The sequence below is a fragment of the Bos grunniens genome, chromosome X, assembly GCF_055505025.1.
Source record: "Bos grunniens cultivar Pamir isolate PY7600 chromosome X, Bosgru_T2T1.0, whole genome shotgun sequence".
In the NCBI taxonomy this organism is placed as follows: Eukaryota; Metazoa; Chordata; class Mammalia; order Artiodactyla; family Bovidae; genus Bos; species Bos grunniens.
In genome coordinates, this window is record NC_141194.1 from 71,372,679 (window position 1) to 71,394,900 (window position 22,222).

Consider the following 22,222-nt stretch of genomic DNA (forward strand, 5'->3'; position numbering starts at 1 on the left):
TTCAAAGAGCTCTCTCTATAAAACAAAATGTTAAATAAAGCTTTGCAGGCTGTTTTTTAATGCACCAAGCAGCCCACATTTGAAATGTTAACATAGTTATTACCTAAAAATGACCCAAAGAATATCTGAAACAACTAAGGAAAAAAAAAAACCTTAATTCTTTGATAGGAAGAAGCACCCTAATTTCTTAGACTAAAATAATAACAATGAAATACTATATTACAAGAAACAAGAAAGGAAAGGCCTAAGAGTTACATGTTACAGTCTCTGAAGCTGGATAATGGAAAGGTAACTCCATATTTCTTTCTTCTTGTTAATTTATCTCCAGTATCTGAGTTGAAGCACAAAGCAGCAAGAGTGCAACTGATTCCAAACAACTTGGAATTTTATTGTAAACATCCCATAAAGAATGGCAACAAATTAGTCCAGTTTTTTTTTTCTTTGAAGATAATTGCTTATAATGACTAATAACTGCCAAACAAAACATCTTTTATAAACCAAGCCAGTTTAGTTTACCTTTCTTTACTGAATTTTAGTTTAATGGACATTTTGTCCATATACAACATCACATCAACTATTAACTGAATGATTTTCCACCTTAAAATTTACGGATACTAAGAACAAACATAAGGTACAATTTTGTTAATACTTTGTTAGGAATTACAAAAGACAAGGATGATAAGTTACAGGACAAAGAAATAAATTACTGATTGCCATCACCACAGTATTGTTTAAAGAATTAACATTTGTAGTACTGCCTAATATGTATCTGGTGACACATGTAAACCACATTTCCCAAGTGGGTTTCTAAATATTCTTGTATGTGATTTCAAAAGTCAATTACCAATGGCAATTTTAATATGTATCAATAGTTTTATTTTTTAGAAAATACTTACAATGCTTTTATGTCAAAGTATCATATTCTAAATTTAATTAAGATAGGTCTAAGAGTAACAAATGGGCACACATATAAATAAACAAACACATCTTAACTCTAAACTGCAGGGCCTTTCTACTGTACTTCTCCCATCAATGAATCATAAATTGCCAGTTTTGTTGAAGTTTGCTAAATTAGGTACAGTCTTCATTGCAGAAAGAGAAATGAAGGTAAGAGCAAGCAAGAGAGAAATGATGGAATAGGAAATAAGGATAAGACTATATGAGAAATAAATGTCAAGAAATTTGAGGACAATAGATATTATACAAAATACAGCACCATAAATATAATTTAACTTCATAATTAAAATTTAATCAAAACGTTAAATTTGGGAAAATGATCTTTGAATATTCTACTTTCAATAACTTTCATAAAGCCTCACGTAACACAAAAATGTTGGGGATGGAATTAACATTTAAAACAATGAACTTTAAATGTTAAAAGTTCCATTTCTTCCCCCAGAAGTAATTATGTATTTCCCAACTCAAAATGTTGGTTATTGTTTAAAAGGCAGGATATCAAAGTATACTGAAAATTATGTAGTTAAGTCTCCCTTCTGTGGATGTGAAAATTCCAACTTAAAAAGAAAATGCCAACTTTAAACCTAAGTACCAGTTGATAAATGTGCATAAAATAATTCCCGAGATATATAAGCAAGTAATAGATGTTTAATTTTATCACTACAAGATACAAATTTTGAAAAATTCTCCAAAAAGTTTTTGTCAAAAGTTAGAAGTGGCGTACACATCTTTCTATTTCAATCATTCTGTTATTATCTGATGACAATCTAGGATTACAACAAAAGCAATGACAAAGATAAATCACTCAAATTTACTTTAAAATATCGGAAGGCTGAGTTAGATATCTGAGCACACAGTTGTGCAGAATAAGATTTAATAATTTTACTCAGTTTCCTAGCCTCTGGGTGAAACAAAGTGCTGTATGGAAGAATTCTAGCACAAGCCTGATCTCTGGGAAAGGAAATGGACAAAGAAACACATGAAAGAAGGGCAAATTAAATTTTAAAAATAGGGCATATGTACACAACAAAACGTAGATTGTTTATCTAGAAGGCATAATGATATGGATAATCAAGCAGTATATATACTGGGTAAGTGCTTTACAACAGAAGCAATGAATTGGTAGACAGTGAATACAGCTGTCTTCCATATAAACTTTTTTTTTTTTTAATGTCTGAGATAAAACATGTTAAATTGAGGGAAAAAAAATCTACATATAGATCTGTGCACACACACACATGAGTGCATGCGTGCACGCACACACACACAAATTTAGTCATTACACTAAGAGGCCAGTGAATGTTTTAGAGAGCATCCTGTTGCTGGAAGAGATACACACAGCAAGCCATAGAAGCAACACAATCTGTTTCATAAACAGATACACATGCTAGAATCTTAAAGCTGGGAATTTAAACATTATTAGCATTCATGAGAAACATTACAATTCATTGACTATTAATATCTAGAACGGGAATAGGCTTGTACATGTATATGCTCTCATGGACCTAAATGTAACTTTTTTCTTAGAAATTCATTTAAAATTTAGACTTTTTTTTTTTTCCAAATTTCTTAGCTCATTTCCTACTTGCTTTGCTATGGCTAAACCCAGATCTTATTTAGGTTTAAAGAACCTCTAAAAAATTAAAGTGATAAAATATCAATGCAATACAAATTACAACACATTCACAAGAGGTGATATTACAAAAAAAAAAAAAAAAAGCAAAGTATAAATTGGGGGGTGGGAATCCAGATATAAAGGTAAAAACACTGTCTTCCAAACTTTTATTTTTACACTTATTAAAATAATTTGCATGCAAACAGAAAATTATCTGTTTTGTAGTAAGTGAAAACTATGCTCATCTAACATACCCTGGTGACTAACTCTTTACATCCTAGTAACTGAAGTCAACATTACAGCAAAATGCTGTTCACTAGTATTTTCACAGTATCTCACTACATATAAAATATTCTTTAAAATGTCTTCACCCTTTTTATTCTAATTATCTAAACCTAGAAAATCTTGACATTTGGGAAATAAATGTGCCATTTTTATTTTTCAAAATAAATTATAAATAAAGCTTGAGATAGCTAAACCACACAAATGGCAATTCTTCTACATTTCAAGAGGTCAGCTCTTCATAGAAGAATGTCAAAAAAAATTTTCACACTACAACGATATACATGATACACATTTGGATATATCCATGAATTTAAGTAACTATGTTACTTTGAATAGGGTAGGCCAAAGTGTTATCAATTCCAGGAAAACACAGGCACAAATTTAGTCTAAATGTCCAAGATATGAATAACTAAAATAGTACATTTTATCAAAAATCAAATGTAGAGTTTTAAACATGAATGTTTTTAAATATATATATTATGGGTTAAAAGTGGCAGCTGAGTTACAACCAGAAGTAATTTTGGTTTAGTGAAAAGTAGACTACAACAACCAAAAATAAACTTGATCTACTGTCAGGAAATATAAATTAGTTCCATTAATAATTTGCAATACTTTCTTAAAGCCTGAACATCATTTCTACTGCAAGTGAAAATTGTTTAAAGATGTTAGTCCAAGAAAACCCTCTACCCAACCCAACCGAAAAAGCAATGCTATGTGTGTACTCCTTCCTCTGCACTTAAGGATTTTCAGATGCATGAAATGAATGAAAACATGAGACAAATACATTAGCTTATGAAATATCCTGGGATTACTAAGCATATATTAAGAAGTTCCTTTTATTCCATAAGTTTGATTTATGGGCAAACTGGTTGTTACAAAAACAGAGATCAATATTATTCTTACCTCAAAAATCTAGGGTATCTAATGAATTAGCAAATTTGCAACCCCTCAAATTTGAGGAGTAAAATTGATCTTGGAACTCAAGCTCACTTATGGAACCAATGTGCACTCTACTGCTGTAAACAAGACCATAGGGTTTATTTTTAATCTATAAAATAATGACTCAAAATATCAGTGTGCAGTGCAACCAGGTTCTATTCTGAAAGATTAACAGAAGAACCCTTTGGAATGGTATGAGCTGAACCTACATTGATTCAAAATATTAGCTAGCTAAAACATTCCAACTCAAACTAGGTGCTGTGCTACATTTTAAAATTCAATACCAGTCACTCACAGCTGTTAAATAGCAAGTGGTAGCAGGGATATATAAGCAGTAGATCAAGTCTACTTACACAAATACGCTCTAAGAAAAGCCTAATAAGGTAGAGCTTATGATACTTGAGAAAATTTAATTACAACTATTCATTTGAGAGCCAATACAATTATCAACAACCTCTCAGCTTATAACTTATGAGTATTCATTCCTACCATGCTTGTTCTATTTCTCCTTAGTTTCTCCTTATAATGAATAACAGCATCTATTTTTCTTAATGTTTCCAGTAGTTGTAGTTAATAGAGGTAGCTGAGCTACTATTCAGTTATTCTTTGTGGATGAGGATTTTTCAAATGTTTAAGTTATTCTTTAAGCTACACAAGTTCTATTAATGCAATAAAATTTAACAGAAAAAAGAAAATGGATGCAAGAAACTTTTGCATTTGGCACCTTGTCTAGATCGATACCTCAAGTATTCTTTTTTAATAAAGTTAATGCACACATCAGGACACACCACAAAGATCTGCTACATATTTACAAGGCACCAACCCTTTCTTACCTTTAACATGAATTAAGCAAATCAATGAAAAGCATATTAAGAACCCCCCACCCCCCAAAAAAAAACTGTAGTATAAATATATACTTCAGTTCAGTACAATTCATGAAAGTTTGGCCTGGGAAGAGTAAAATAATCCAGATCGTTCTTACAATATAGAAACTGTAAACATTTAATAGCTGCCTTTAGGATTGGTGTATTGTGCAAAAGTTATTATTACTGGTACAAGAATCAAAATGGCAAAAACAAACTATATAAAACTCTGTAAGAAGGTGCTATACTTCTGTGATACAAAAGCAAAAGAGGGATATTCCATTTAGATAAAAATGTCATGCTACTCTTAAGAAGCTGAATGCTCCCTTAATGTAGTAAATCTGTAGTGTGTCTGTGGTTTGTGTGTGTGTGTGTGTAGAATTTTTTTTAAAATTTAAGGCCTAATGAGTAAGGCTTGTTTGAACAAATGAAGTGTGGAGATCAAAAGTCTTGAAATAAATGTATACTGGCATAATGGAAAAGCACCAATGTGAAAGGAAGCAGAAGTCCCCACACAACTTGCTTTGTAGATTTCCTGGTAAATTCCCTGCAGTAGAAGGCCATTGAATTTTTTAAATTATTCTAAATTTATTAACTGCTAATAATTCCATCCCATGAGATGGCTAACCCTGGCTTTTTCTGTCATTTTACGCACTCTGCCTGATCTGGATGTACCAAGATTCAGAGGATCTTCAGTGGACACAAAATTGTCATTATCAGAATCATCATTATATAAAACAGTCCTCCTGCCTTGGTTTCTTGTTTTAATTCGAGGCAGTCTACTGAAGCGTCCTGAAAACATAGTATCAAATTCATCATCTGTAATACGTGCACGTTTGGCTCTGGTGGCTCCTCTAGAAGCACCTCTTCCGCCTCTCCCTCTTCCTCTCCCTCTCCCACCACCTCCACCTCTTCCTCGACTGCCTCGTCCCCTGCCTCCTCTTCCTCTGCCTCCTCTACTCCATCTACCCCATCTTCCCCATCTGCCCCTTCCTCCCGTGCCTCTCGTTTTCCAGTTTCTTTTGCCATTGGCATACTGCTTTCTGAGTTTTCTTTTAGGCCTAGTTTGTATGAATTTGCTATAATCATGGTCTCCATCTACATAATCTTGATCTGTTCTGGAAGTTGATTCAGAGTCAGAATCAGAACCACAGGTACTTTCAGAACTTAAACTGGATTCTAACTCTCCACTCTCTGAGGAGGATAAATGTGATTTCTCTTTTGTTTCTTTTTTTTCTTTCTCTTCTCTTCCCATGATTTCATCTTCTTCTGATGCACTAAGTAGTCTTCTCTTGATTCCTGTCCGGGGCTCTCTGCCATCACCATTTGTAAGGGGTCCATCAATGGAGTGATCTAAATCAAGATGAATAAATTTTTTTAAGTTAAGCTTTGACACTGATAAGATGATTATGTATGTTCAAAAATTAAGAAACTGTCAAAAAATATTTCGTGCCCAAATATAGATGGTGTAAAACCATACAGAGTGTTGGTGTATGAATTTAAATCTGTTTGAAATGGAAGATGTTGTTGTTTAGATGCTAAGTCATGTCTGACTCTTTTGCAACCCCGTGGACTGCAGCCTGACAGGCTCCGTTGTCCATGGGATTTCTCAAGCAAAAATACTGGAGTGAGTTGCAATTTCCTCCTCCAGAGGGTCTTCCTCACCCAGGGATCGAACCTACATCTCTTGCATTAGTAGGCAGATTCTTTATCACTAAGCCACCAGGGAAGCTCCTGAAATGGAAGATACTAAGGATTTTATTTTTGTCTGACTAATTTTCGCAGGGATGAAGGGACTGTGTAGGGATGACAGGGGATGAAAAAGCTAGGCAAAAATTTAAGGGCTTGAACTCTAGGAGGGAACATGGGCACATGTTCAGAATAATCTTATGCATTCATTAGGCATTGCACTGGAATTGGCATTGATGGAATGCCACTGGAATACGGCAATGGACATTGGAATATGGCAATGATGAGACAAAGTATTTGCTCCTTGAATTTATATTTTATATTTTAGTGTGAAACCCTGATAGACAATGAAGCAGACAAATAAATAATTTCAAGTACTAAAATGGGTTATAAAGAAAAGGAAAAGTGGGTAAAGAAAAGAGTGTGAATGTATGTATAATAGCTAGGGAAGACTTTTCGGCTGAGGCAGTATTTTGGAAAAAAACTGAATGAGGTGATATCTGGACTAACACTGGAGGAAACAGAAACCAGTAAAATTAAGAGTAGAAGAGAAAAATAGGAAATAAGTTGGAGATGACAGCCAATGTAGGATTTTAAAGCTAGAGAATGACAGGATTCAATTTACATTAAAAGAGTGCTATGGTTGCTATCATCTGAGTTAATATTAGCCATTCCAGTTCATTTTAGTTATCTGATTCTAAAATGTTGACGTTCACTCTTGCCATCTCCTGTTTGATCACTTCCAATTTGCCTTGATTCATGGACCTAATATTCCAGGTTCCTATGCAGTACTGCTCTTTACAGCATCATACTTTGCTTCCATCACCAGTCACATCCACAACTAGGTGTTGTTTTTGCTTTGGCTCCATCTCTTAATTCTTTCTGGAGTTATTTCTCCACTGATCTCCAGTAGCATATTGGGGACCTACTGACCTGGAGAGTTCATCTTTCAGTGTTCCATCTTTTTGCCTTTTCATACTGTTCATGGGGTTCTCAAGGCAAGAATACTAAAGTGGTTTGCCATTCCCTTTGAAGTGGAACACATTTTGTCAAAACTCTCCACCATGACCCATCTGTCCTGGGTAGCTCTACATGGCATGGCTCATAGTTTCATTGAGTTAGACAAGGCTGTGGTCCATATGATTAGATTGGTTAATTTTTTGTGATTGAAGGCAAGAAACCCTTAGAAGAAATGGAGTAGCCATCATAGTCAACAAAAGAGTCCGAAATGCAGTAGTACTTGGATGAAATCTCAAAAACGACAGAATGATCTCTCTCCATTTCCAAGCCAAACCATTCAATATCATGGTAATCCAAGTCTATGCCCTGACCAGTAACACTGAAGAAGCTGAAGCTGAATGGTTCTATGAAGACCTACAAGGCCTTCTAGAACTAACACCCAAAAAAGATGTCCTTTTCATTATAGGGGACTGGAATGCAAAAGTAGGAAGTCAAGAAACACCTGGAGTAACAGGTAAATTTGGCCTTGGAGTACAGAATGAAGCAGGGCAAAGGTTAATAGAATTTTACCAAGAGGACACATTGGTTATAGCAAACATCCTCTTCCAGTAACACAAGAGAACACTCTACACGTGGACATCACCAGATGGTCAACACCAAAATCAGATTGATTATATTCTTTGCAGCCAAAGATGGAGAAACTCTATACAGTCAGCAAAAACAAGACTGGGAGCTGACTGTGGCTCAGATCATGAACTCCTTTTGTCAAATTCAGACTTAAATTGAAGAAAGTACAGAAAACCACTAGACCATTCAGGTATGACCTAAATCAAATCCCTAACAATTATACAGTAGAAGTGAGGAATATATTCACAGGACTAGATCTGATAGACTGCCTGATGAACTATGGACAGAGGTTCATGACACAGTATAGAAGAGAGGGATCAAGGCCATTCACAAGAAAATGAAAAGCAAAAAAGCAAAATGGCTGTCTGAGAAGGCCTTAAAAATAACTGTGAAAAGAAGAGAAGCAAAAAGCAAAGGAGAAAAGGAAAGATACACCCACCTGAATGCAGAGTTCCAAAGAACAGCAAGGAGAGATAAGAAAGCCTTCCTCAGCGATCAATGCAAAGAAATAGAGGCAAACAATAGACTGGAAAGACTAGAGATCTCTTCAAGAAAATTAGAGATACCAAGGGAAAATTTCATACAAAGATGGACTTAATAAAGGACAGAAATGGTATGGACCTAACAGAAGCAGAAGATATTAAGAAGAGGTGGCAAGAATACATAGAAAAACCATACAAAAAAGATCTTCATAAACAAGATAATCACAATGGTGTGATCACTCACCTAGAGCCAGACATCCTGGAATGTGAAGTCAAATGGGCCTTATGAAGCATCACTATGATCAAAGCTAGTGGAGGTGATGGAATTCTGGTTGAGCTATTTCAAATCCTAAAAGATGATGCTGTGAAAGTGCTGCACTCAGTGTGCCAGCAAATTTGGAAAACTCAGCAGTGGCCACAGGACTGGAAAAGGTCGGCTTTCATTCCAATCCCAAAGAAAGGCAATGCCAAAAAATGCTCAAACTACCACACAATTGCACTCATCTCACACATTAGTAAAGTAATGTTCAAAATTCTCCAAGCCAGGCTTCAACAATACTTGAACTATGAATTTCCAAATGTTTAAGCTGGTTTTACAAAATGCAGAGGAACCAGAGATCAAATTGCCAACATCCACTGGATCACTTAAAAAGCAAGAGAGTTCCAGAAAAACATCTTCGGCTTTATTGATTATGCCAAAGTAACTGTGTGGATCACAAGAAACTATGGAAAATTCTGAAAGAGATGGGAATACCAGACCACCTGACCTGCCTCTTGAGAAATCAGTATGCAGGTCAGTAAGCAACAGTTAGAATTAGACATGGAATAACAGACTGGTTCCTAATAGGAAAAGGAGTACATCAAGGCTGTATATTGTCACCTTGCTTATTTAACTTATATGCAGAGTACATCATGAGAAACACTGGGATGGATGAATCAAAAGCTGGAATCAAAATTGTGGGGAGAAATATCAGTAACCTCAGATATGCAGATGACACCACCCTTATGGCAGAAAGCAAAGAAGAACTAAAGAGCCTCTTGATGAAATTGAAAGAGGAGAGTGAAAACGTTGGCTTAAAGCTCAACATTCAGAAACGAAGATTATGGCATCTGGTCCCATCACTTCATGGCAAATAGATGGGGAAACAGTGGAAACGGTGGCAGACTTTTTTTACTTTTTTGGGCTCCAAAATCACTGCAGATGGTGACTGTAGTCATGAAATTAAAAGACACTTACTCCTTGGGAGAAAAATTATGACCAACCTGGAGAGCATATTAAAAAGCAGAGACATTACTTTGCCAACAAAGTTTCATCTAGTGAAGGCTATGGTTTTTCCAGTATGAATGTGAGAGTTGGACTATAAAGAAAGCTGAGTGTTAAAGAATTGATGTGTTTGAACTATGGTGTTGGAGAAGACTCTTGAGAGTCCCTGAACTGCAAGAAGATCCAACCAGTCCATCCTAAAGGAAATCAGTCCTGAATATTCATTAGAAGGATGGATGTTGAAGCTGAAACTCCAATACTTTGGCCACCTGATGTGAAGAGCTGACTCATTTGAAAAGACCCTGATGCTGGGAAAGATTGAAGGTGGGAGGAGAAGGAGACGACAGAGGATGAGATGGGCTGGATGGGATCACTGACTCAATGGACATGAGTTTGGGTAAATTCCGGGAGTTGGTGATGGACAGGGAGGTCTGGCGTGCTGCAGTCCATGGGTTGCAGAGTCGGACACTACTGAGCGACTGAACTGAACTGAACTGAGGGTTGCTGTGCTATGGCAAATAGTTGTGGAAACAATGGAAAAAGTGACAGACTTTATTTTCTTGGACTGCAAAATCACTGCAGGTTGTGACTGCAGCCATGAAATTAAAAGACACTTGCTCCTTGGAAGGAAAGCTATGACTAACCTAGACAGCATATTCAAAAGCAGTGACATTACTTTGCCAACAAAGGTCCATCTAGTCAAACCTATGGTTTTTCCAGTAGCCATGTATGGATATGAGAGTTAAATCAAAAAGAAGGTTGAGTGCCTAAGAACTGATGCCTTCGAACTGTAGTGTTGGAGAAGACTTAGACAGCAAGGAGATCAAACCAGTCAATCCTAAAGGCAATCAACCCTGGAATATTCATTAGAAGGACTGATGCTGAAACTGAAATTCCATTACTGTGTCCACCTGTTTCAAAGAGCCTGATGCTGGGAAAGATTGAAGGCTGGAGGAGAAGGGGATGACAGAGGACGAGCTGGTTGGATGGCATCATCACTGAGTCAATGGACATGAGTTTGAGCAAGCTCCAGGAGATGATGAAGGACAGGGAAGCCTGGCATCCTGCAGTCCATGGGATCGCAAAGGGTTGGACATGACTGAGCATCTGAACACCAACGGTTGCTGTTCAGAGAACAGAACAGAGAAGGGGCAAGACTGGAAGCAGAGATCAATTGACAGTACACTGTAATAGACATGATATGTAATATATCATGAGAGATTTACCAATTGAGGTGGTGAGAAGTGATTGGATTTATATATTTCCTTCTGGAGGAGCTATCAGAACCAACATTTATAGTTCGAACTGACAGGATTTGTTGACTGTCTGGATATGAAATACTAAGTAAAAAGGAAAGTCAACTCCAAGGTTTTATGGCCTGAATAACTTGGTGGATGGTGGAGATATTTTGCTTGGTTAGAGAACAATGAAGGAGAATAGGTTTGGGCAAGCTGTTGAAAAAAATAGAGATTCCAGATTTAAATACTATCAGAAATCTTAAGGCATTTTAAGAAGAAAAAGAAAATCAGGTGGATATCACAGTCTAGAAATCAAGGGAGACCTGAATAGAGCTGGAGATATAGTTTTGGAAATTTTCAGTAAAAAAGTAACATTTAGGGTGAAGAGAACTGAGAAAGCTCATCGAGAGAGCAAGAAGTTGACTGAGGACTAAGACTTGATATATTTCAACATTTAAAGATAAAAAATAATTGGCAAAGATAAGCAGGGTAGGAGGAAAACAGGAGAGTGGACTGGAAAAACTGGAGAGAACAAAGAGTAGGGTTGTATGGTAATCATAACTACAAGATTGGCATAAGTGTTATGGACTTAATTTTGTGTGCCCTCCCACCTTTTGCCAAATACATATGTTGAAGCCCTAGCCCCCAATATGACTATATTTTGAGACAAGACCCTTATAGAAATAATTAAAATTAAAAGAAATCATAAGGGTAGATGGGCCCTAATACACTAGGACTGGCATCCTTAGAAGAGAAAGACACACCAATGCTTTCTGGCTCTCCCTGACTGTGTATATAAAGAAAAAGCCACATGAGGACACAGGGAGAAGGTAGCCATCAGCATGCGAGGAAGAAAAGTCCTCACCAGACACCAATCCTGCTGGCACCTTGATCTTGGATTTTGAGCCTGCAGAATTGTGAGAAAATAATGTCTATTGCAGATTTATGAAAAGGTGCACAACATCTCTAATCATCAGGGCAATGAAAATCAAAACCACAATCAGGTATCAGTTCACAGCTGTTAGGATGGCTAATATTGAAAAGATAAAGACTGGCAGTGGTTAAGACTACACACTTCCAATGCAGGGGGTGTAGGTTCAATTCCTGGTTGGGGAACTAAGAACCCACATGTTGCACAGCACAGCCAAAAAATTTCTAAAAACTAAATAATAAAATACAAAATTGAAAAAAGATAAGTGTTAGGGAGGATAAAGAGAAAAGGGAACCCTCGCACACTGCTGGAGAGAAAGTAAATCAGTACAGCCATTATGGAAATCAGTAAACATGTTCTCTAAAACAGAACTACCATTTGATTCAGCAATCCTACTTCTGGGCATATATCCAAAGAAATAGAAATCAGGATCTTGAAGATATGTCTGTATTTCCATGTTCAATATAGCAGTATTCATAAGAGGCAAGACATGGAAACAGCCAATCTTCCTACAGATGAATGGATAAAAGAAAGAAATCCTGCCATTTACAACATGCATGGAACTGGAAGACATTAGGCTAAGCAAAATAAGCAACATACAGAAAAAGAAATATTGCACAATATCACTTATATGTATAATTTAAAAGAGTCATACTCATAGAGGCAAAGAGTAGGATGGTGGCTGCCAGGAGCTGGAGGGAGGAAAAATGTGGAGGTGTTGGTAAAAGGGTCCAGAGATTCAGTTATTCTGGATGAATAAATTCTGGATATCAAATATACAGCATGGTGACAACAGTTAATACTGTATTGTATACCTGAAATTCACTAAGAGTCTAGACTTTAAACCTTCTCCACACAGGCATGCGTGCACACACACACACACACACATACACACACACAGTGGCTATGTAGAGGTGATGGATAATGTTAGCTTGACTCTGGTGGCCATTTCTCAGTACATATATATATATATATATATATATAACAAAATATCAAGTGGTACACTTTAAACATACAATTTTTAAATGTCAAATGGTATCTCAATAAAGCTGCTAAAAAATGAGCATCTGTTGTTTAAGCTACCCAGTCTGTAGTATCTTATTGTGACCACCCACGCTGACTACTAGATTGGCAAAAAACTATGGGGATAGCAATATGAACTGTAGACAAGAGATTTAAGTGATATTAAAAAGTTGTAGAATTTACAAAACTTAGAATGTGACATTTATGAGGGATAAAAGGTGAGTCAAAGAACACTAAGATTTTAAGCAGGATGACTCAGAAGATGACGGTGTCATTAAAATAGTGAGTGCAGAGAAAGAAGCACACTTGAAACAGAAAAATGGATGCTAAGCACACAAGGCAACCTTTTTTTAGGAAGTACTATAAATTATACTGATAGAACAAACAGATGTTAGGGCTAGATACATGAATTTGGAGTTATTAGCATAAAGACCGGAGAAGGCAATGGCACCCCACTCCAGTACTCTTGCCTGGAAAATCCCATGGATGGAGGAGCCTGGTAGGCTGCAGACTGTGGGGTCGCTAAAAGTCAGACATGACTGAGTGACTTCACTTTCACTTTTCACTTTCATGCATTGGAGAAGGAAATGGCAACCCACTCCGGTGTTCTTGCCTGGAGAATCCCAGGGATGGGGGAGCCTGGTGGGCTGCCGTCTATGGGGTCGCACAGAGTCGGATACAACTGAAGCGACTTAGCAGCAGCATAAAGATGACTGATGTAGTTATTAGATTCCTTTATTTGTAAAAGACAAAAAAAAGTGAGAAACTGCAAATAGGAGGCATGAAGGGCCAAAGAAAAGAAAAAATATAGAAAAATAGGCAAAACAGAGATATACAATCAGTAGAGTATAGAAGCTAGGCAGTGGAATTCCTAAAGCAGGTAGTCAATAGCATGCAAAGATATAGAGAGATCGAGGAGGTGGGGTACTAAGAAAAGGACACTGGTTGGTCACTGAAGATTACTGGTGATTCTGAGGAGAATAGCTTTTGGGGAGTGGTGGCAGCAGAGGTAAGACTACAAAGGATAAAGGGATGTTTAGATTGAAAGGAAACAGAGGTGAAAAGTAGAAGCTATACTTTCTAAAAGCTTGACAGTGGAGGAAAGGACAAAAAGAGAAGTGGCAATGAATATACAATGTATAGCAGGATCAAAGGTGAAGGTAAAGATATAGACTGGGAAAAATGAAGCCACTAATTATTTTAAAGTAATCAGACGCTTCAATATTTGTCTTATAACATAAAATATAACTTTAGAATATATATTTTAAGCTATTTAATACTTTAATAATAATAAACAATGTAATCTTTCATTAAATTTATATAAATTAGAATGTATATATTCCAAAAAAAGGTATTTGTAAAAGAATATTAATCATTCTTCCAAACTTCAAACAGATGACTACATCAGAACTTCCTTTGAACATGGTCAGGGTCTATAACAAAGTTTGCATAACGTTCAGTATTTATAACTGATGCCGCCAGACATGGTCCAAACTGGATGTACATGATAATGAATTATTAGGTCAGTGATTTCCTTTTTAGCAATGAAAATTATTCTTCAAATGAAAGCTATATGAAAGCTCAAAGCTCATACATGAAATTAAAAACAAAAAAAAGAGTTGTTCTGGTTGAACAGAGAAAGTTCTTCTGCGACTTTCTGAAGTACCTCTGTGGATTACCAAGAAATAGGTAGAGCAGTCTGAAAACCCCTTAATTATTGAGACAGCAGGCCCCGGAGAAAGATAATAATTTGAGTTATATAACTGGAAAACAAAAAGAAAGTTTCAAAAGTGGGTGTTGACTGAAAGAAGGCTCATTTCTTGACATAAACCCTTTGTAAAATACAGGTAGCCCTTAGAAATATTAGGCCTATTTAAAGATGATACTGAATTTTTTTCCCTTTTTTCTTAATGTGGTTTAATAAAATGAACAATCTTAAATATGTCAAACAGTCTGGGTTTTATATGCTCAGGGAAAGATAACTTTATTTAGTTTTTCTTCCCTACTCATTTTAAATTTTATTTTAAAAAACTAAGATATGTTTGGAAATGTACATATGAAATCCTATCTGCCTCAAATTTGACAATATTGAAATCCTCATTAATTTTAAGGACATGCTAAATTTTACTACCTAAATATATCAGCTTTTAAAGGATTTGTGATAAAGGAACAAAGAATAAATGCCCAGTTCATATTTATTTCTTACCTTGCTTAATTGGCAAAACTCTATTTCGAAATGATTTGGCTTTCCCTGGGTCATGGCTATTTCCACTTCGGTTATATCCACTGAAGCTCGATGAAGAAAATGGCCCGTCTGGTTCATCATCAAGTAAATACAGTGAAAGCCCTTCAGCAGCATCTGAAACTTAACATTTAAAAAAAGACTAATGTTAACATAATTATGCTTTCATAAAAACTAAAAAGGCTGCTTTTAAAACTATAGCTTACTCAGTTATTTCACTCTAACATCAAAATTACAAGTTGTTTGAAGGAAAAAATATGAACATTTTGAGAACAAATGGTTTATTACATCATTAAATTTTCAGGCTCCACCCATCAACACAAAATTGGATTAAAGATTTACTAAGCATAGCCCCTCACATCAGAATAAGACCCAGTTTCTCCTTCAGTCAGTCTCTCCCAGCAGGAAGCTTCCATAAGCCTCTTATCTTTCTCCATCAGAGGGCAGACAGACTGAAAACCACAATCACAGAAAACTAACCAATCTAATCACGTGGACCACAGCTTTGTTTAACTCAATCAAACTATGAGCCATGCCCTGTAGGGCCACCCAAGACGGACGGGTCATAGTGGAAAGTTATGATAAAATTTGGTCCACTGAAGGGAATGGCAAACCACTTCAGTATTCTTGCCTTGAGAACCCCACGAACAGTATGAAAAGGCAAAAAGATAGGACACTGAAAGATGAACTCCCCAGGTTGGCAGGTCCCCAGTATGCTACTGCAGATCAGTGGAGAAATAACTCCAGAAAGAATGAAGAGATGGAGCCAAAGGAAAAACAACACCAAGTTGTGGATGTGACTGGTGATAGAAGCAAAGTGTGATGCTGTAAAGAGCAATATTGCATAGGAACCTGGAATGTTAGGTCCATGAATCAGGTTAACTGGAAGTGGTCAAACAGGAGATGGCAAGAGTGAACGTCAACATTTTAGGAATCAGAGAACTAAAATGGACTAGAATGGGTGAATTTAACTCAGATGACCATTATACCTATGACTGTGGGCAAGAATCCCTTAGAAGAAATGGAGTAGCCATCATAGTCAACAAAAGAGTACGAAATGCAGTACTTGGATGCAATCTAAAAAATGACAGAATGATCTCTGTTCGTTTCCAAGGCAAACCATTCAATATCATGGTAATCCAAGTCTCTGCCCTGACCAGTAATGGTGAAGAGGCTGAAGTTGAATGGTTCTATGAAGAGATAAGAAAGCCTTCCTCAGCAATCAATGCAAAGAAATAGAGGAAAACAACAGAATGGGAAAGACTAGAGATCTCTTCAAGAAAATTAGAGATACCAAGGGAACATTTCATGCAAAGATGGGCTCGATAAAGGACAGAAATGGAATGGACCTAACAGGAGCAGAAGATATTAAGAAGAGGTGGCAATAATACACAGAAGAACTATACAGAAAGATCTTCATGACCCAGATAATCACGATGGTATGATCACTCACCTAGAGCCAGACATCGTGGAATGCGAAGTCAAGTGGGCCTTAGGAAGCATCACTATGATCAAAGCTAGTGGAGGTGATGGAATTCAAGTGGAGCTATTTCAAATCCTGAAAGATGATGCTGTGAAAGTGCTGCACTCAATATGCCAGCAAATTTGGAAAACTCAGCAGTGGCCACAGGACTGGAAAAGGTCAGTTTTCATTTCAATCCCAAAGAAAGGCAATGTCGAAGAATGCTCAAACTGCCGCACAATTGCACTCATCTCACACACTAGTAAAGCAATGTTCAAAATTCTCCAAGCCAGTACTTTCTGATGAAGTACTTCCAGATGTTCAAGCTGGATTTAGAAAAGCCAGAGGAACCGGAGATCAAATTGCCAAAATCCGTTGGATCATCAAAAAAGCAAAAGAGTTCCAGAAAAACATCTATTTCTGCTTTACTGACTATGCCAAAGCCTTTGACTATGTGGATAACAATAAACTGTGGAAAATTCTTCAAGAGATGGGAATACCAGACCACCTGACCTGCCTCTTGAGAAATCCGTATGCAAGTCAGGAAGCAATAGTTAGAACCAGATATGGAACAACAGACTGGTTCCAAATAGGAAAAGGAGTACATCAAGGCTGTAAATTGACACCCTGCTTATTTAATTTATATGCAGAATACATCATGAGAAACACTGGGCTGGAAGAAGCACAAGCTAGAATCAAGATTGCCGGGAGAAATATCGATAACCTCAGATGTGCAGATGACACCACCCTTAAAGCAGAAAGCAAAGAACTAAAGAGCCTCTTGATGAAAGTGAAAGAGGAGAGTGAAAAAGTTGGTTTAAAGCTCAACATTCAGAAAACTAAGATCATGGCATCTGGTCCCATCACTTCATGGAAAATAGATGGGGAAACAGTTGAAACAGTGACAGATTTCATTTTTTCAGCTCCAAAATCACTGCAGATGGTGCCTGCAGCATGAAATTCAAAGACACTTACTCCTTGGAGGAAAAGTTATGACCAACCAAGACAGCATATTAAAAAGTAAATACATCACTGCCAACGAAGGTACATCTAATCAAAGCTATGGTTTTTCCAGTAGTCATGTATGGATGTGAGAGTTGGACTATAAAGAAAGCTGAGCACTGAAGAATAGATGCTTTTGAACTGTGGTACTGGAGAAGACTCTTGAGAGTCCCTGGACTGCAAGAAGATCCAACCAGTCCATCCTAAAGGAAATCAGTCCTGAATATTCATTGGAAGCACTGATGCTGAAGCTAAAACTAAAACACTTTGGCGTCCTGATGCGAAGAGCTGACTCATTTGAACAGACCCTGATGCTGGCAAAGACTGAAGGCAGGAGGAGAAGGGGCCAACAGAGGATGAGATGGATGGATGCCATCACCGACTCAATGGACATGAGTTTGAGTAAACTCCAGGAGTTGGTGATGGACAGGGAGGCCTGGAGTGCCACAGTCCATGGGGTCACAAGGAGTAGGACACAACTGAGCTGAACTAAAATTGAAATTTTCAAGCACAGAATATCAAAAATGTTTCCAAGAAAACTACTTCCTCAAATAATGACTTTTCTGGAGAAGGAAATGGCAACCCACTCTAGTATTCTTGCCTGGAGAATCCCAGGGACAGAGGAGCCTAGTGGGCTGCCATCTGTGGGGTCACACAGAGTTGGACACGACTGAAGCGACTTAGCAGCAGCAGCATAATGACTTTTTAACTTTTATGTTGGAAAATATATAGCAGATGTGTGGTCTGAGATATTTCAGATGTTAAAAATCATAAAGACATAATTTTAAAGTTGTTATTTTAAAATTCATCTAGTCTTAACACCCTCACTTTAAAAATAAAGAAACTATGACCTAATATCTTACCTAGGGCCACAGAGATAGAAGCACTGAGGGTAACATGCAACTTTTCTATATCCAAATCCATTGCCCTTTGCATTTTAAACCATGCTGCCTCTTCTATATCCTTAGTATTTAGCTAAAATACAGAATACCAAAAATAAAAGACATATTTACCAGGAGATGAGAAAGGAGTGCTATTCCTGGCATAAGACACTGAGGTATTCTGGTCATTTTTAGGCTGCAGCTTCATTTGCTTCTGTTTCCCTTTTGGACTGTAAGTAAAAATATATAATAATGAGCAGTTTTTTTCTAGTAGCAATATGTTATGATAGATAGTATGTTACAAAATGCTTAAACTAAGCATAGAAGAAATGCAATATAATTTAAATGAAATACTTCAAACTAGTAATAGGACAAAGTTAAATTTCAATCATTAAAAATTTTTTAAAAAAGGTTTTGGTATAGTAAAATTCATATAAACAAAGCTTTAGGTTACCAGCTCCATCTTTATACAGGTTTAAGAGTTTTTAAAAAAAATAAAAAACCTCTTGGGTGTTGAGATTCCCTCAAAGTAGTTAATAAACTTTAAGAAGGTAATACATACAAAATGTTTTGAAAACTAAACTGCTACATTAATGTAATATACCTAGGAGCTCTGTTACTAGATAATGAACTGCTGCTGCTTCTTAGACGTTTTCTGTACCGTGGCCTTCTCCTCTTCTGACTCTGGATTGCTGACTTATATTCAGAGATGATATTTTTAATACGACTTTCAAATAAGGCAGACAATCGCAGTGTCATGCTATAGATCTGCAAAGGCAGAAATTAGTCTTGTTTTACCAACCATTTTAATTATATAAAAATAAAAGGTTATAAACATGCTTGAACAATATCAGCATCATCCTTTCAGACATAATATATGTGCTACTTCTACACTTGAAAAATTCTTCCTGAAGAATTAAAACAAGAAACCATTTTCACTTACAAATAATAAGGATTTTTAAAAGATAATATCCAGTGTTGGGAAGGGTAGGAAAAAACATTCTTATACATTGCCAGTGGATATTTTAACCTGAACAACTTTTTAAAGACAATTGGCTATACATGTCAAACCCTTAAAATATACACATCCTTTGGCTAATAATTTCTTCACTAGGAATTTATCCTATGGTAACATCAGAGAATTACACATGCTCATCATATTCAAGGATGTTAAAGATGTTAGCCACAGCATTATCCATCTAAAGTGAAAAATTACAAACAACCTGTATCTCTAGCAATAGGATGCTGGTTAAACAATACAAAACCACCTGTATGGTGGAATACAATGGAGACATTAAAACCTCTGTTTTCAAAAAGTAATGATAAAATTGGAAAATGTTCATTATGTATTTTTAGAAATGCTTCAAAATGTAAAACCTACTAAAAGATATATAAACATTTATAAGTATGAATGTAAATGTAGAAAATAAATCTACATTTATTTTAGAAATATGCAGAAAATGTAGGGAAAATATGAAAAATTATGTTCAGAAATCAGTAAAAATTCATTTTATATGGAGTAGAACTGACCATGTATATACCTACTGTGCAACTGATTTAAAAGTTAATCAGATACTAGTGATAAAAAAAACATGAAAATTACCTTATTATTCTTAAGATGTGTAAGTTATGATAGAACATAAAAAACTATTACATTAAATGTGAGTATGAATAAAGTTATAATTTCCCAATATAGTTCACTAATTTGTTATAATAAAAGGAACATAAATATTCATAGCTAATCTAAATACTTCATATAAATTAATCCTCCCAACCATTTTTATTAAATTATTTATTGAACATATTAAAGAATACTCAAATTTCTACTATTCCTTTCTTTGACTTCTTTTTGGCAAATATAGGTGTTATTTAAGAGAAAAGAAGAGGCAAGTAGGAGAAAGCAAGAGGGGCTGCTTAATTTCTCTTTAATGCTTGCTTGATAAACTGTTTCAGAGAAAGTACTGAGAATCAAACTTTAGAAACTACATCAGAATGATAGTACATACTTGTTTAGCAATTTTAAAACTGGTTATAGAAAACTGCCTGATATATAACTAAATGCTTAGGTAATTAATCCACCTATTAATGGTTCTTCATACCCGTGACTTTTTATTAGAGGTGTAAGCTTTGGAGTTGCTGAATATTTGGCGAACATCCTTATAAAATTCCAGAGGACTACCATAGTTTCCTGTTTCCAATGTTTCTTTCACAGTGCTGAAGTCCATAGGAGTGTCTATAACATCATGATAATCCTACAAACAAGAATGTGTTATTAAACACAAAGGCTAAGTAACAATACTACACAAAACAATGGGACTGAGATTTGCATCGCCATGAAATAAATATACTGCTTTTTAATCTGCCACTTACCTCTTCCTAGCCCCCAAATCATCTTTTTAATAGAGGTCTTTTGGTGGCTCAGGGAAATAGTAGGGTTCTGTGGAAGAGTCTTAGCCTTCACCCTTCAATGAAAAACCATTATGACTCTCTCAAGGGACAGAGCAGAAAATTCAGAGCCACTGACTTCATCACTACATAGTTTAGAGTATCTTGAAAATACGTAGCTAATTTGTGACATCAAATTATTTAATTCTGTGTGAACAATCCCATTTTCTACTTTCATTGAGCAATTTGCCAGGGAGTTGGCATGAGGGCATTCTCCCTAAACTGTCATTAGTTGAAGGTTATAATCAAATTGGTCATGTCTGTGTATTTCTCCTTTTTGTTTTTTAATAAATGTGACACTTTTGCTTCATCTAAAGTCTTCAGTCTCAGATTCATAATTAGTTTGATTTTCATTTGGTTGGCCAAAAAGTTCCTTCAAGTTTTTTGTAACACCTTATGAAAAACCCAGACAAACTTTTTGGCCAACCCAATAGTTAAAGGTGGGAGAAGATTCTCTCTATTTTAGCCTAAATATTTCAAGTTTACTTAAGATGTTCCTAGAGTTATCATACGGAACTACATCTGGAATTTATATCTTATATATACCACTACCACCAGTAATAAACATGTTTTGGAGTGAAAACCATAGCCAATATTAACTCCTTCATCCTATTTAGAATCATTAAGAAGTAAAAGCACATTTCTCTCAAAGGAGAAGCCAAAGGGCCAGAAGACGGGGAGAAGAAAGGTATTATAAAAAGAGGGGAAAAATATTTTTCTAAGTACAAGAAAACACAATTGATCTTATTGCATTAATATATTTTCAATTTTTTGGCTTAAATAAAAAAAGTGTATTCCAATATAATATGGTGTATGAAACAAAGATTTCTCATAGAGAAAAATTATAGGTAATTTGTATAACATGATGGCCAAAACTCAAAAGACCCACTCAGCCCGCTGAATGAAGTCCTACTCAGAATAATCAGCTGCAATTACAGACATAGTTCTGTTGTGTAATTGATGTTTTCTACTCTGCTACAGTAGCTTTAGACTTATAGAAACAAACACCTGCCTAGATGCTACAATGAACTCTTGAGAACATGCACTATTAAAAAAAAAAAAAAGTAACAACAACCAAAAGCTTAAGCAAAGGTAAAAAGGCAGTGAGCAAAGTTGGAAAATAGTTTTACAAATTACAAGAGGTTTATTTACAGTATGGAAATTTTAAAAAGTAAAATAATACAAAAACAATCAGAACATATATACCTTTTAAGAGATTACTATGCATACCTCACAAAGAGATGAATCTTGTTGTTGTCCTGGAATAACAGACTCAGAGGATTCACCCTCGTGCTCTTGATAGCCCTATTAGGGTAA

General features: G+C 35.9%; 1 protein-coding gene across 8 annotated transcripts in view; it reads right to left on the reverse strand.

The window, feature by feature from the left end:
* Positions 1 to 364: 364 nt before the first annotated feature.
* Positions 365 to 22,222, reverse strand: part of BRWD3 (bromodomain and WD repeat domain containing 3) — a 156,926-nt gene continuing 135,068 nt past the window's right edge. For all 8 annotated transcript variants that reach the window (XM_086389869.1, XM_086389871.1, XM_086389868.1 and 5 more), the window contains 6 exons: positions 22,136 to 22,210; positions 20,560 to 20,712; positions 19,065 to 19,228; positions 18,593 to 18,690; positions 15,080 to 15,238; positions 365 to 6,012 (listed from right to left, as the gene is read on the reverse strand). In XM_086389869.1, the coding sequence (XP_086245995.1) occupies positions 5,258 to 6,012; positions 15,080 to 15,238; positions 18,593 to 18,690; positions 19,065 to 19,228; positions 20,560 to 20,712; positions 22,136 to 22,210 (1,404 nt within the window). In that variant the 3' untranslated portion in view covers positions 365 to 5,257. The remainder of the gene's footprint in view (positions 6,013 to 15,079; positions 15,239 to 18,592; positions 18,691 to 19,064; positions 19,229 to 20,559; positions 20,713 to 22,135; positions 22,211 to 22,222) is intronic.